This window comes from Zonotrichia leucophrys, chromosome 1 (assembly GCF_028769735.1).
Source record: "Zonotrichia leucophrys gambelii isolate GWCS_2022_RI chromosome 1, RI_Zleu_2.0, whole genome shotgun sequence".
Classification (NCBI taxonomy): domain Eukaryota; kingdom Metazoa; phylum Chordata; class Aves; order Passeriformes; family Passerellidae; genus Zonotrichia; species Zonotrichia leucophrys.
In genome coordinates, this window is record NC_088169.1 from 33,919,150 (window position 1) to 33,932,590 (window position 13,441).

General features: G+C 43.5%; 1 protein-coding gene across 2 annotated transcripts in view; it reads right to left on the reverse strand.

The window, feature by feature from the left end:
- The window catches only part of CYFIP1 (cytoplasmic FMR1 interacting protein 1), a 76,693-nt gene that overhangs the window by 57,212 nt on the left and 6,040 nt on the right, over positions 1-13,441 (reverse strand). For both annotated transcript variants that reach the window (XM_064711459.1, XM_064711470.1), the window contains exons 2-3: positions 652-775; positions 8-97 (exon numbers count right to left, since the gene is read on the reverse strand). In XM_064711459.1, the coding sequence (XP_064567529.1) occupies positions 8-97; positions 652-768 (207 nt within the window). In that variant the 5' untranslated portion in view covers positions 769-775. The remainder of the gene's footprint in view (positions 1-7; positions 98-651; positions 776-13,441) is intronic.

Below are 13,441 nucleotides of genomic sequence, written 5' to 3' on the forward strand. Positions count from 1 at the left end.
TACTTACCATGCTAGAATGGACTGTGGCTTGCTCAATGTATCTTGCAATACCAGTGACAAATGCATTTCTGTCTTCAAAATTAGTGTTGAAGTTTGGCTGCAGAGAAAGGAAAACATGGAATTAGGTCTTCTGTAGCAGCATGTCCCCTATGAAGGAAAACTGAGGACCTGGCATTTTTCAGCCTAGAAAACAGAAGGTTCTGGAAGAGTTTATGGCAACATCCAGGACAAAAGGGGCCCTGCAAGAGAGAAATTTGTGCAGGGGCATGTAGTGACAGGACAAATAGGAAGGGATTCAAACTAAAAGTAGTTTAGATTAGGTATTAGCAATAACTGATTGACTGTGAGGGTGGTGAGGCACTAGAAAAGGTTGCTCAGCGAAGTTGTGGCTGACTCATCCCTGGAAGTGTTCAAGGCCAGGCTGGACAGGGCTTTGAGCAACCTGCTCTAGTGGAAGGGGTTCCTGCCCATGGCAGAGGGTCTGGACTAGGTGATCTTTAAAGTTCCTTCCAACCCAAACCATTCCACGGTTCTATGAAAATAATTTTTATACATATTGCCAATATAAACACAATTCGGTTTTGGGCGAAACATTCTCTTTCTTAACAGCACTGGGAAATGGAAAAACCTTTTCCTCTAATGAGAAAATACCTGGTAGAGAAGAGATGATGGTGGGGGCTCAATACACGGTTGCTGATCCGGCAATGGTAATTCCTCCAACAGATCCACATTGGACAAGGCATCCTCCAGAGTTACTTGAGCAGTCATTTTGCACCTGGTTAGAAAATACATACATAAATGTAGATATGTAGATGTGCACACATAGATATAACTTGATATGCATTATTATATACATGGTAAATAAATGAGTAACATGAAGAGCAGGCAACTATTTATATTGTGGGAAATGGGAAGTTTCCCTTCAACCAAAACAGAAGGGAAACAGTCAAACAGAAAACCAGTTGACTTTCAAATACAAGTTTAAATAAAACTTTGCACACTAACGTCCCTGTCCTTACTTTTAGGACTCAAGAAATGTTTCTCCTCCCCCACTGCTGGACACCAGAAATAAATCAAAAATAGAGGAAATTATGATGATTCTAAAGATCAGTTTTGAGCCAACGTACTTTCAAAACTTCATGCATTACAGCTTCTACAACCAAATAATGTTCAGGAGACCAGGCTGTCAAAAGGTGCCAGCAGTTTCCGGTGTTTCATGTCCTAGGACAGCCAGATCTGCTTTGGGGAGTTGATGAGAGACCCTTCAGGGCCATGGCAATCTCCATAAACCTTTGACTGCTGCTGCTCCCTGGGGTTCTGGACCAAGAAGGGCAATGGGAAGAAATCTGAGCCACTTGTGACCAGTGACCAAGCACTGGAACAGGCTGCCCAGAGAAACTGTAGAGTCTCCTTCACTGGAACTTTTCAAGAACTGCCTGGCTGCAATCCTGTGCCATGCTGTCATGGTTTGAGCCTGGCACAGAGCCAGTGCCCCCCATGAAAATGCCTCACCCTGGTGTCTGCTGTGAGATGTGACCAGGAATAAGCAAAACAGGCTCCAACTTAAACATAAAGAACACTTTATTACCTAAAACTACAGGAAAAATAGGGAAAGACTATAAGAAAAAAAAAAATTGAAAACCTTACAAAAAACCATTTTCCTCCTCCCCCACCACCTGACTTTCCCAATCCAATACATTCTCCCAAAACAACTGCCCAGCCTTGGCCCCACACGTTAGTATACTCAAACTGCAGTTCATGAAGAGGAAAGGAGTCCTTCTCGTTCCATAGGCTTCTCCTGGAAACACACTGAAACCTCGTGTGCTTCTTTGTCACTTCGGCACCGCCCGGAAAAAAAAGTCCCTTTGCCGCTTGTGACATTTTCCTTCCATGCCCAGTGCTCTCACCACTGCGCATGGCCAGAGCTGCTTTTAGGGTTGTCTTTCAAGGATGCCTTGTCTCACTCCAAAAAGGCACAGTCTCTGCCTTTGGGACATCTGTCCCCCCCATATTTTTCCAACCCCCTGGGGCCGGGGGTCCTCACGAAGAACCTTCCTGGTTTTGAGGCACTGCCTCCCCCTAAATGCAGTCTGTGTCACAGGAACAACTGAGTCCATAGCCACGAGAAAAGTCCAGCCAAAAGGCCACTCCAAATCATCTCTCCCCATCCAATCATCTCCACATTCTTCGGGTCAGGTCATCTCATCTCTCATCTCCCTTCTTATTCAGCTTCGAGGAGGATTAGCATTTTTGCAAGGCCCCAATCATGCAAGAAAGGGTTAAAAGTTTTCAGTCTCTGCTGTCGGTCCCGGAGCGACTCCCACGCACGCTGCGCACACTCTGCCGCTCCGGCCGGGCAGTCTTCCTCCCCCTTCTCCTTCTGGCTGGCTGCTCTCCTGGGGGGGGGGCTGGCTGCCCGAGGGCTGACTCTCTGGGACCTTCCACCCTTCCATCCTCGAAGCCCCCCGAAGCCCCCTCAACCCCATCTCTGTCCAGGCCCCGGGCCTACCGCATGGCCGGCCCCTCCCCCGCCCAGCAGCAGCGGGCTGGGCGGGGGAAGAGATCTGACCTCTTCGCCCGACGATGTCCCAAAGAGGAAGTGCCAAGGGCAGTGCCTTGCTTTTAACCCCTGTGTATTCTCGGAGGTGTGTCCAAACCCCACTGGCCACACCGGACGCCAGTCTCAAACCCAAAACCTTCATTGGTTTGACCACAGCTTCCCAGAATTCCCACTCCTTCCTGGTCAAACCACGACACATGTGCTGCAGGATGACTCTGCTTCAGCAGGGAGGCTGGAGCAGGTGAGCCACTGTAGTCCTTTCCAACCTTACCCATTCTGTGATGTTGTGAAAATTTACGAAGAAAACGTGCGGTGAAACAACTCAGTCATCCACTTTTGTATAATGATCTACTCATTCTCCTCAGTGAAGTGAAGAAAAATTTGATTTTTAAGGTAATATCTCTAATCAGGATGTTTCATTTATTTGCAAGTTATTTCCCCCCATTTACTAGAGAAAAACCACACACCTGGTGCAAGGAGCAGCTGAGCACTGCCCTCTGCTCTAACCGGGAGGAAAGGAACACTGAGCACCACATCCCAGAGGAACAGGACCCTGCCTGGCATGTGATATCCCATGGACTTGTTACATGCCCACATATAAGGAGGGTACAAGCAGATCCCAATGCAGCTTTGACAAAAACTCACTTCAAGACAACTGGTATGGGCTGGTGATCCCACCACTCACTGCACTTTTATTGGCCTGGCAGAAACACCTCCTCACTTTCTCTTGCCTAATTAGAGATTTCTGGAGAAAGATCCACAGAAACAGCAGCTTTACCTCCAAGGAAGGGCTCAGCTGACAAAAAACACAGAACCAAAACCTAAACTCAAGGAGAGAAAGCAACCAGGAGTTGGAATTAAGCAACTACCTGTCCATCTCCAGAGACCACCCCTGTGTACCAAGCCATGGCTGCCAAGCTAATGTACCACATATGGAGAGAAATTGCCAACAAGTTTATAAACAACAACCAACAGAAAGAATTCATAGGTCTGTTTCTTCTTGAATGGCCAGCCCAAACCTTGCTCCTAGCCTGAGCATATCAGTTTTTGTTAAAATAAATAAATAAATCAGTGCTCATATTGTGCAATTTGTGATCCTTGCCAAAAAAGGGATGAAGGACTGGACTGACAGGAGTGCTGGCTGGCAAACCTGTGCCAGGACGTTTGCCCAACACCTGCCTACACCCAGATCAAGCTCCAAAACAAGAACCACACTTATTCTCAAATAAAGAACATGATGTCCTTCCTTCAATAAATCAACACATGCCAAAAAACTTCCATGGCTGGGCAAAAGTCCTGTGGGGATGTCAGACTGCACAGTTTTACCCTAGAGGAAAGTGAGATGCCAAGCAGTCAGAACATCTACAGATGAGTCTATATCTATAGGTACTTTATAGAAGAGTCTGAGTATATAGTGTGTAAATCAAGCTTTAGCTAAAAAAGCAAAGATTAACTGACAGACTCCTTCCAACTTGACACTCCTCTTCCTCTTACTTCCCTGTCAAAGTAGAAATGCCCAGTGTGCAGCTGCTCTGGGATGTGCTGGGGGTGGGATCAATGGCCCACAGCCCATTGCCACCAGACAGCCAAATGGCCACAAAGCATTGGCTCCAAGAAAGCAGTACAAAAATTGTTCTAAAACCCATGGTGAAGAATGGCCAGCCATTCTACACCAAACTCTAATACAACTGTCTGTGTAAAGGGAAGGTGTCACTGTGTGCAAGGTAAGTATCATCTGCCTCTCCCCAGTCCACACATCTTCCTTCTCCTCCTAAAACATGGTCCACCAATGACTTGTGTCCCTGCTGTTAAACAGAGCCAGGTATTCACAAACTCCAAGCTCCTGACTTTTACTTCCCCAACACTACAAGTGAATATTCTGAAGATGTGGCCCATGCATCCCAATTCTGAAAGCACACCTGCATGCTTTTGGCCTCAATATTAACAGCTGCACAGTAGTGCAGCTGATTCCTTCAGCACCAGCTACATTCAGACTATAGGACATTAGACTATCTGTAGACTTGTTTTTAATACTTAGAAAATAATTTAAAAATAGAACCTAAAATCCCAGCTGACTTACACTTCCATCTGTTTAATAGCACAGGTCTGGGAAACCCTCACTGACAGGCCAGGAGTGCAAGCCAGAAACAAAAGCTTCCTGCTGCCCTCTGGGTTGTGAAAAGAGATACAGGAAGGAACATTTTTTGAAATCCTTCAGCATGATTTCCCAAAGCTCAGCATTTCTCAAAGCAGGAACACAAAAGCCACTGGGCACAGAGAGCTGTCCATGCCCTCTTGCTCTGAGGCTGCTCGCTGACAGCTCCACTCCGCGATTTAGCCACAGGAATCCACAGGCCTGGCGTTTCCATGGCCAAGTTCAACGTCCCTGCTCCCCAGCCTTTGCACTCCAGTATCTAGCAAGACATGAAAGAGGAAGCAGCTCCTTCCTGCCCAGCTTTGACACATCTGCAAACGTTGCAAGAGTGTGATTCACATTTCCCCTCACATTTCTGACCCCCCAGAAGAGAGCAGAGGAGTTTTGACAACAGCAACGGCAGGGCGACAGCTGGAACTGGCTCTGGGGTTTTCTCCCCTTCTTTATCTTTGTTGATAAACAAGCTCCAAAAGATAACAGCTGTTTCTCATGTACAATGATGAGGGACTGGAAAAACCAGATTGTTTTTTCCCCTAAGCTCAAAAAAATTAATTTAAGAAAAACTAAAATTCCCAAGACAAAAAACTGGATAGCTCCGCTTCCTTAATAGTCATGAGTTTTTAACAGATGAAGTTACTGGGCAGGAGAGCTAATATTTTAACAGATTCCTTTATGGCAGAGAACATCAGAAACTTCAAAGACATACTTAAAAAAAAGGTTTGGTTAGGAGTTTACACAAATGAGAACAGACTAAAATGCTGTACTCATACTCATCATTATAGTTACACGAGGACAAACTGAGATTTTTTTTCATAGTAAATTCCTACAAAGCTGTGTTTTCAGTTCTGTACCCACATGAAATTCCCCAGGATAGCCTTTCTCAGGCAGAACATATGTAAGGATTACTTCTGAAGTAATATTTTTCTCTTTGGTATCTTTTTATGACCCATCCATAAAGCACTAAAGTAAAAATGTATGAACAAAAACATGTTTTCCTGGTTGTACACAACTTAACTAGTGAACATTCAACATTCATGGTCTGACATTGTCCCTTGAGGAGAGAGAATCACACACACCAGCAAACTGTTTTGCTAAATGTTGGTGTTTGATGAGCACACACAGCTTTCTAAGCAGGGAAAAGCAATGCCTGTGCTGATTCCCAGTTCCTTTTTCTGGATTTCAAAGCAAGAAAATCCCTGTCTGAAAAGAACTTCAGCCTCACAGTAGCAAGTCCCACCATGTCCAAGGTCAAGAGATATCAGTCCCAGGGTTTGGGGTTCTTTTAGTATGTTAGTGAAAGGCCACAGACTAGCTTAAACTAGGAGATCCTCTTTTTCTTCATTTCTGAAGGACATGAGCACCACATGGGCCTGACGTGCTCAGAACAGCTTGTGCTGTGGAGAAGTGCTGAACTGAACTGTCTCCCACATTTTGTCCATGTGAAAAATGAAGCCAAAAAAAGAAATCTCCTCTGTTTACATTTTATTTCACTTCAGAACTGGATTATTATTGAAAATATTCATTAAAAAAAGAGCTGGCAACCTTTTTAAAATGTCATAACTCTGCACCATTGCTCTCAGTCCTGCAACTGCATGTAAGCAGTGCCCTGCTAACACTGATTTGGTATCTAGAGGAGATGATTGTCACTCCTAGTGAAGATACCATTTCCACTTCTCCATCCCTACAGAATAATGTCTAAGTCTCTGCAGAAAGTCTATATTCTTAATTCTAAGCATATCAGAAAACAGCCAACATGCATCTCTCAGCCATGCTCTTTTGGGCCTCCTGAAACTTCAGATTATTTGTAAGAAAATATAAACAGGAGCAAATTATGGGGAAAAATGTTTGAGACCAAAAAAAAAAAAAAAAGGGAAAACTGACCAGAAGAAATAATAGCTACAGAAGGTAAGGACTGAGAAAGCAGACAATAAAGCATTAATTTCAGAATCACTGTGAGAGAATGAACAGTTCCAGCAATCCTTTCTCAAACTTAGAGGTAAAAAACCTCTCCCAAATACTAGAGAGTTAAGTAGCAAGCTTTTAAGCTTTCTTTCAGTGATAAGAGTTAAGCAAGACCCAGCCTATTAATAACTGAAACAGGAAAAAATATGCTTGATGATACAAGACAGTTCTTATACATGTTCAGTAGGAGTGCATAGAATCCAACAAATATAACTTGTAGTTATATAAATGTGGGTAAGGCAAATGAACTTAGATAACTGTACCCTTGTTGAGATCTTAGAAGTGTAGAAATTACCACACAGTTCCTCTTTATCCTATGGCCAAGATTTCCCAGAAATGTCCTCTAATGATCTTATGAAATTATCCAGCTGAGTTTCAAAGACATTGATTCCCAACATAAAAGTCCTACCTCAAATAACTGGGTTTGATGATATCTTGCTGGTGAAAAATAAAGCCCTTCACCACAAAAGTTATCAGATGCAAAGCTATGGCTGTGTTAGACAAGACAGGGAGATGATGAGGTTGGTATCATGCTACCACAAAACATTTCAAATAACCCAAAAGGTATATTGAATATCTTGAAAATACACAGGGAGAGAATGGAAAGTCCTTGGAGAATATAAGTACTTATGCCATTTAAATTACTTGCAAACTGTAAGTATCACCTGAACTAAGATTGCCAAGTGAACATTCCCACAGAAAACTGATAAACGGTACAATTCAGTCTGATATATATATTATACTGATAAACAGTATAATTCATAATTAATAGTATAATTAGTATAAATAGTATAATTAATAGCTATAAAAATAAAGGTAGAAAATATCAAGCTACAGTGAAAGCCAACTTCAGAAGATTTGGACACACATTTACTTTATGACAATTCTGGCTTTACTTTATGGAAGTTGGAGTAACAGTGTTCAATGTCCCTGAAATAAACAAAAATAATTAAAATCTAAATCCCACAGCTGCCAGGCACTTTTTTCCTTTGCATCACTCACTCAAAAGTTTGACACCCTGAGGACATCTAAGCCCCCTCACTTTGAATTCTCCAAGGATTTATCCTCACACAACCATCAGAGCAGTAAGACAGCAGGCTTCCTTCTTGAAGCACACTGGATTGCAGCAGGTAACAATCTGGAAATGGATTTCCAGGTGTTTTTTGGTGTCAGCTCCTTACAGTACATCTCCTGGTACAGTGCTGCATACTGCAAAGATCAGACAGTGGACACAACTGTGTCTACTGCAATTCTTGCTTTGCTTTATGGAAGTTGGAGCTACAACATTAAACTCCCCTGAAATAAACAAAAATAATTAAAATCTAAACCCCACAGCTGACTGGCACTTTTTTCTGCAGTGACAGCAGAGCAAACCTCTCCTGAAGTCCTGTACTCTTCAGAGCAGCCCAAATACTGCTACTCTCTCCTTTGACAGAGCCTCTCCCTCCTTGCCCCAAAAGGCACATCCATCCCAGCACCTCTGACAGCACCTGGGAAGAGCTGAACGTGCAAACATTCGAGTCACTGCTGAATCTCAGGGTGGGAAGAGTCAGAGGGATATCAGCATTGATCTTATCTCACCATCTTGCTACCATGGTACACAGTATATCACTATCTTAAATATACCTCTGGGTAAAAAAAAAAAAAAAACCAAAAAAAAACTCTCCACATTTTTTAACTTTATTTAACCAAAAGCTCACAGAAAACTGAGCTTAAACTTGGCATATTTACACTTCAAACAGCCTGAAACAGTCCAGGACAAACACATCCCATAGTCACCAAAGTGCAGGGCGAGTTCCCAGGCTGGAGAGGAGAGTTTGGGGCCCCTGGTCAGGCAGGGCTGGATCAGCAGCTCTGGGCAGCCAGGGATCACGCTCTGGGCTGAGATCAGCACAGCCTGAGCCACTCAAGCACAGCTTCTCTCCTTCCCCAGGGCAGGAGAAGCTCCCACAGCACATTCAGAGCTCTGTGAGCGCACAAGCGAACGTGCTGAGCACAGCCCACCTCCAGCTGCCCCCAGCCCAGGGGGAGCCCTGGACACCAGCAGCAATACAGCACGTGCAAAGATCAGCTGCAGAACGCAGCCCAAGGAACCAGAGGTGCTCTGGGACACCCAGGGAATTGGTTTGGGTTACACCATTCTCTACGTAACCCAAAAAGCTCTCCAAGATTGGAATTTAAAGTGATAAAAAAATTATTTCATATTAAAAATATGGAGAGGCATCACGCCAAAGAGTGAGTTAATTAAGGTGGAGTTTCAATGACAAAAAAAATTGCTGGACTGCAGAAATTTTTTAATATTTTCTGACTTTGCAGATGAAAATTTGTGTTTCATTTGACTGAAAAATGATGTTGGGAGGGGATGCCCCATGCCTTTTTGCAGTCCACTGGACACATTTTGGTTCTGAACAGATGCATTTGATCTCCAAGTGCTTGTACATGTTCCCAGGCTCAAAATAAGACAAAGAGGAAGTATGTCTACACTTTAAACAGCAACTCCCTTTGACACTGTGTCTCTTCTTCCCCAAGTCTGCAAAAGCAGAATCATTGAATCTTAAATTAAAAAATAGCATCATGGTACTGAAGATTTAAATTGCTGTGCAATCCATTAATTGAAATATGTATCCACACAAAAGAGTTTTGCCTAAAATAAATTATTATATATTAATATAAATATTAATAACTAAATGCCTTTTGCATAAATAAATCAAAGCTTACCCTACTTAAAAGGACAGATGAAAATCAGGAAAATTTTATGTACTGCAGTTGAAGAGGAAGAAGAGAATTATTTATTTACAAAAATATTGTTTGCATATTATTTACAAAAAAAAAAAAAAGGCAAATATATTCCACAGTCCATACACTAAGGGAAAGAAATTCAAATGAAAGTATATTTAAAAAGATGATTGACTGGCCTGCTGAACTGGGGCCTTCAGGATCAACCACAGTAAACTCCATGGCAACTGCTGACAACATTCCCACAAGAACAGAATTGGTCAGCACAGCAGCAGAAGTTAAGTTTTATCCCTACAGCAACACAACATTTTCAGGTTTTTTGTCCCATTGTGTAATTTTTCTATATTATTGGACTGCAGAAAATCAATTAAATAATTTTACTATTAGGAAAATATGATTAAATATTCAGTGTAATGTTCCTACTCAATTGAAACCATGAGATTCCAATCACAAAGGGCCCTTGTAATAGAAAGAGAACAAAAGGAATGGACTTTCTCTTCCAAGAACAGCACAGTAATTACAAAAATATTAATTTTTATTTCAAACCTCCAAGATCTCTCTCAAAAGCTCCCTTTTAGTTCTATTTTAATTAAATTTTGAACATCTCAGCCATTCAATTGCTGACCTATCAATTCAGACTGAGAAGAAAATATTTTACACCCTGCTAGCTAAAGCACTTCAGAGACCAGCACCACGATGGATTTTCTCTGTTAGAATGCCCTTTTCCTGTGCCCTGGACAGGACAATCTGCCTTTTTGCCATGCAGATCAGCCTAAGATGTTCCTTTTGGGACCGGAGCTCCCTTCCGTTCCTAAGCAACAGATTTGCATAAGCTGAAGGAGCAAAGAAAAATGCTTTTCACATCATTTACTGGCCTGCCTGATTAAAGTAAAAGACAGAAGAAAGCAAACAGCAGCTGACAGCCCTTTGTGCAACAGATTTGACATACTGTTAAGCTTTCAAAAATACATCTGCAAACGGAATTAAAAAACAGGCTTAATACGTGAAAAAGAGAAAAAAATTCCAGCACTGTATTACCCCATCCAAACAGCACAGCAAGTCCCAGAAGAATGGCCATATAATAGAAATGATGACTTCAGTATCAGACTCCTACAGGGAATGTGGCTCACAATGACTGCAGGCTTCCACAAGCAGGCACAGACTGGGGGAAGAACATGAGGCTAATAGCATGGGAGGAAATATTTTTTCTTAATTTTTTTTTTAAGCAAATCTCAGCTTCCTAAATTAAAAGCTCTTTGTGTTCAGTCACATGTGAATTTTTTCATGCAACCCACACTGTTACCTGTCCAGCTTCTGTCTCCTGCAGGGAACTATCCCAGCAAGCAATCCCCATGCCTGCCATCTCCTTATCCAAGCAAAGCCTGTGCTATGATTGTGCAAGCAAGGTTCAAGTGCTCAGTGATACACCACTCTTATCACCTGGAAAACTCAATTCTGGGCAGTATCAGTACTCAACAGCAGCACCATCAATGCAACATGAAGGGCACACTGCATTGAGTCAGTACAGCCACTCCCACACGATAAGCAAGGTCAGGACAGCCCTGCCAAGGATGCTGTCAGGGAGCTGACACACTGACCACCAGGACTCGGAGAACAATTAGTTATGCTTGTCAAGTAACTTCCCTTTCACTATCCTGGATGAATTCAAGTACTTTCCAACAAAAGCAAGGTCTGGCACTCTATATCATCACAGCAGATGACGAATGGGGCAGTCTGGGGCTCTTTGAATGAAGCCTAGACCAAGACTGGTGAGTGATGCCAGTCCAGAACTGCCTTTCCTGAAGCCTCATTGTATGTCCTAATGACTCCTTTTTACAGCATCAGTAAGAAAACACTCCCACAACTAGAGAACACAGTGCAATCTCAGCACTCCTGTACCCTAGCACCTGGCTGGAGTCACTCTATTTTTGTTAGCAAGGCACCACAAGAGTGAATTTATCTTTTCCTGCCATGTTAGCAGCCAGCAGGAGCACATGGATGAGCACATACTAATTCTACAGCAGCAGCATCTGCAGTGGATGATGATGAAGCAGCAAGTAACAACCAGGTATTTCCAAGGGCAGCCTGGCCAGGACCATGCATCTGCAGCATCATTCCACATCTTGAAGCTTTAGAAGAGAGATACAGCTTCCTGATGTTAAAATACAGGGTGAAATGCTATCCCTGTGTAGGAAGCTCGAGTGGAGGATACACACACTTCAAAAATGAAAAATTAATTTGTTCATTCCACTTGTTTTATTTGAGAATCCATTGTGATGGCATGGGAGAAACCGAAGCCTCTAAAATTTCCTCTAAAAGTATCCCACTTAGATGAACAAGGAGGGAGGGCCTGTCTCTGAAGTGTCTGTCCTGCAGCATGCAACCCCACTCTGCAATGGAACTTGTGCAACAAGAATTAACAGAGGTGTTTTGTTTGGTTTGCTTTATCTGTGAACCAAAGTCTGAAGCCCAAGACAAGTCACAAATGTAAAAAAGAAAAAAAAAAATCTGCTGTTGATGGGGCTAGATGGCTGAGAGGGTTTGTGCTGGTTTACTAATTAGTTCTCACAGAACTGAGTTTGCTCTAAGTGAACTAACTAATGTACAGAATGAACTCCCTTCTGCAATATTTGGTCTCTCTTCAGACTGCAATGAAGCTAGAGATTTAAGCATTGTTTCATTTTAGGTTAGGTGTGCTGAGATCTGTCTTGCCACACTTACTTGCCTTACCCTATTAACATTCTCTGGTATTACACCTTTGAATTGCACCATTTCACCTTCCTGACCACCCCCCCTCACCTTCTCTTTTTTGCATTCTCTTCCTCTCACCCAGTTCACTCCTCCACAGGCCTTTTTAATCTTCTCAATTTGCTGCCATTTTTGCATTCTGCTGATGCTGCTCTCTCCTGCAGCTGTTCTCAGCAAGCATTTCTGCTGTACTTGCTCCTGCTGCTGCACGGGTGGTAGGAAGCAAAGCTGCACAGCAGTGCTTTGGAGCAGACTGAAGTTTAGCACAGAAGCACAGCACCTACAGCATGTGAAAACTACAACTACAGCTGTGAAAAGCTCTCTCACTTCTTAGCAAAGGTAACACTCCCACTGTGAACACTCTGCAAAGAATGGGAAAGGGAGCAGCAAAAGCAATAACCACCTCAGAAAGGAGAAAGGAAAGCAAGTCCACATGGGATGAGCCTGGCATGGCTCAGGATGAAGTCTTCCATCACAGACTGCTCACACCTGCCCAGCATGGTCTCCTTGGCTGCCCTTGGTGTGTGGTGTATTTACTGCTGGAACTGTAACCAAAGGGGCACAGCTGTGTAGGTGGGCTGAAAGGAGCTGGGGATGGGGGAGCTGAGCACGCCAGGGGATGGAGGAGGTCATGTTACAGGTAACAGAGATGAGCCTCAGAGATGGAAAGATAAGAGTCTGAAGGCTTCATTTTCCATCTAAGCAACAACACAACCCCTCAGCCTTAGACAAAGTGTTTATTTGCACTCATAGAATGGCACTGGTTGAAAGGGACTCTAATGACCACACAGTTCATCCCCCTGCCATCAGCAGGAACACCTTCCACTAGACCAGGCTGCTCAAGGCCCCATCCAACCTGGCCTTCAACAGGGATGGGGCACCCACAGCCTCTCTGGGCAACCTCTTCCAGTGCCTCACCACCCTCACAGTCAGGATTTTCTTCCGTATCTTTTAGCTAAATTTCATCTCTTTCAGTTTGAACCCATTACTCCTTGTTTCATCACTACAGTTCCTGATAAAGCATGTGAGTTCTGCACTTTCATTTCACAAGAATGGAGAGAAATAAAAAAAAAAAAAAACATCATTTTTTTCTCAGGGGAGGGGAGGACAGCACTCTCTTCCTCAGCCCAGTTACACAGATGGCTGCTCCAGGCTCAGCCTTACTCAGGGGGGTCTGCTGGGCAGCACCCCTGCCTGTGGGAAGGACACCCTCCCACCCCTGCTGGGGCAGCCCCAGGTCCCTCTGCACTTGGCATCAGCTCCATCTCACAGCTTATGCC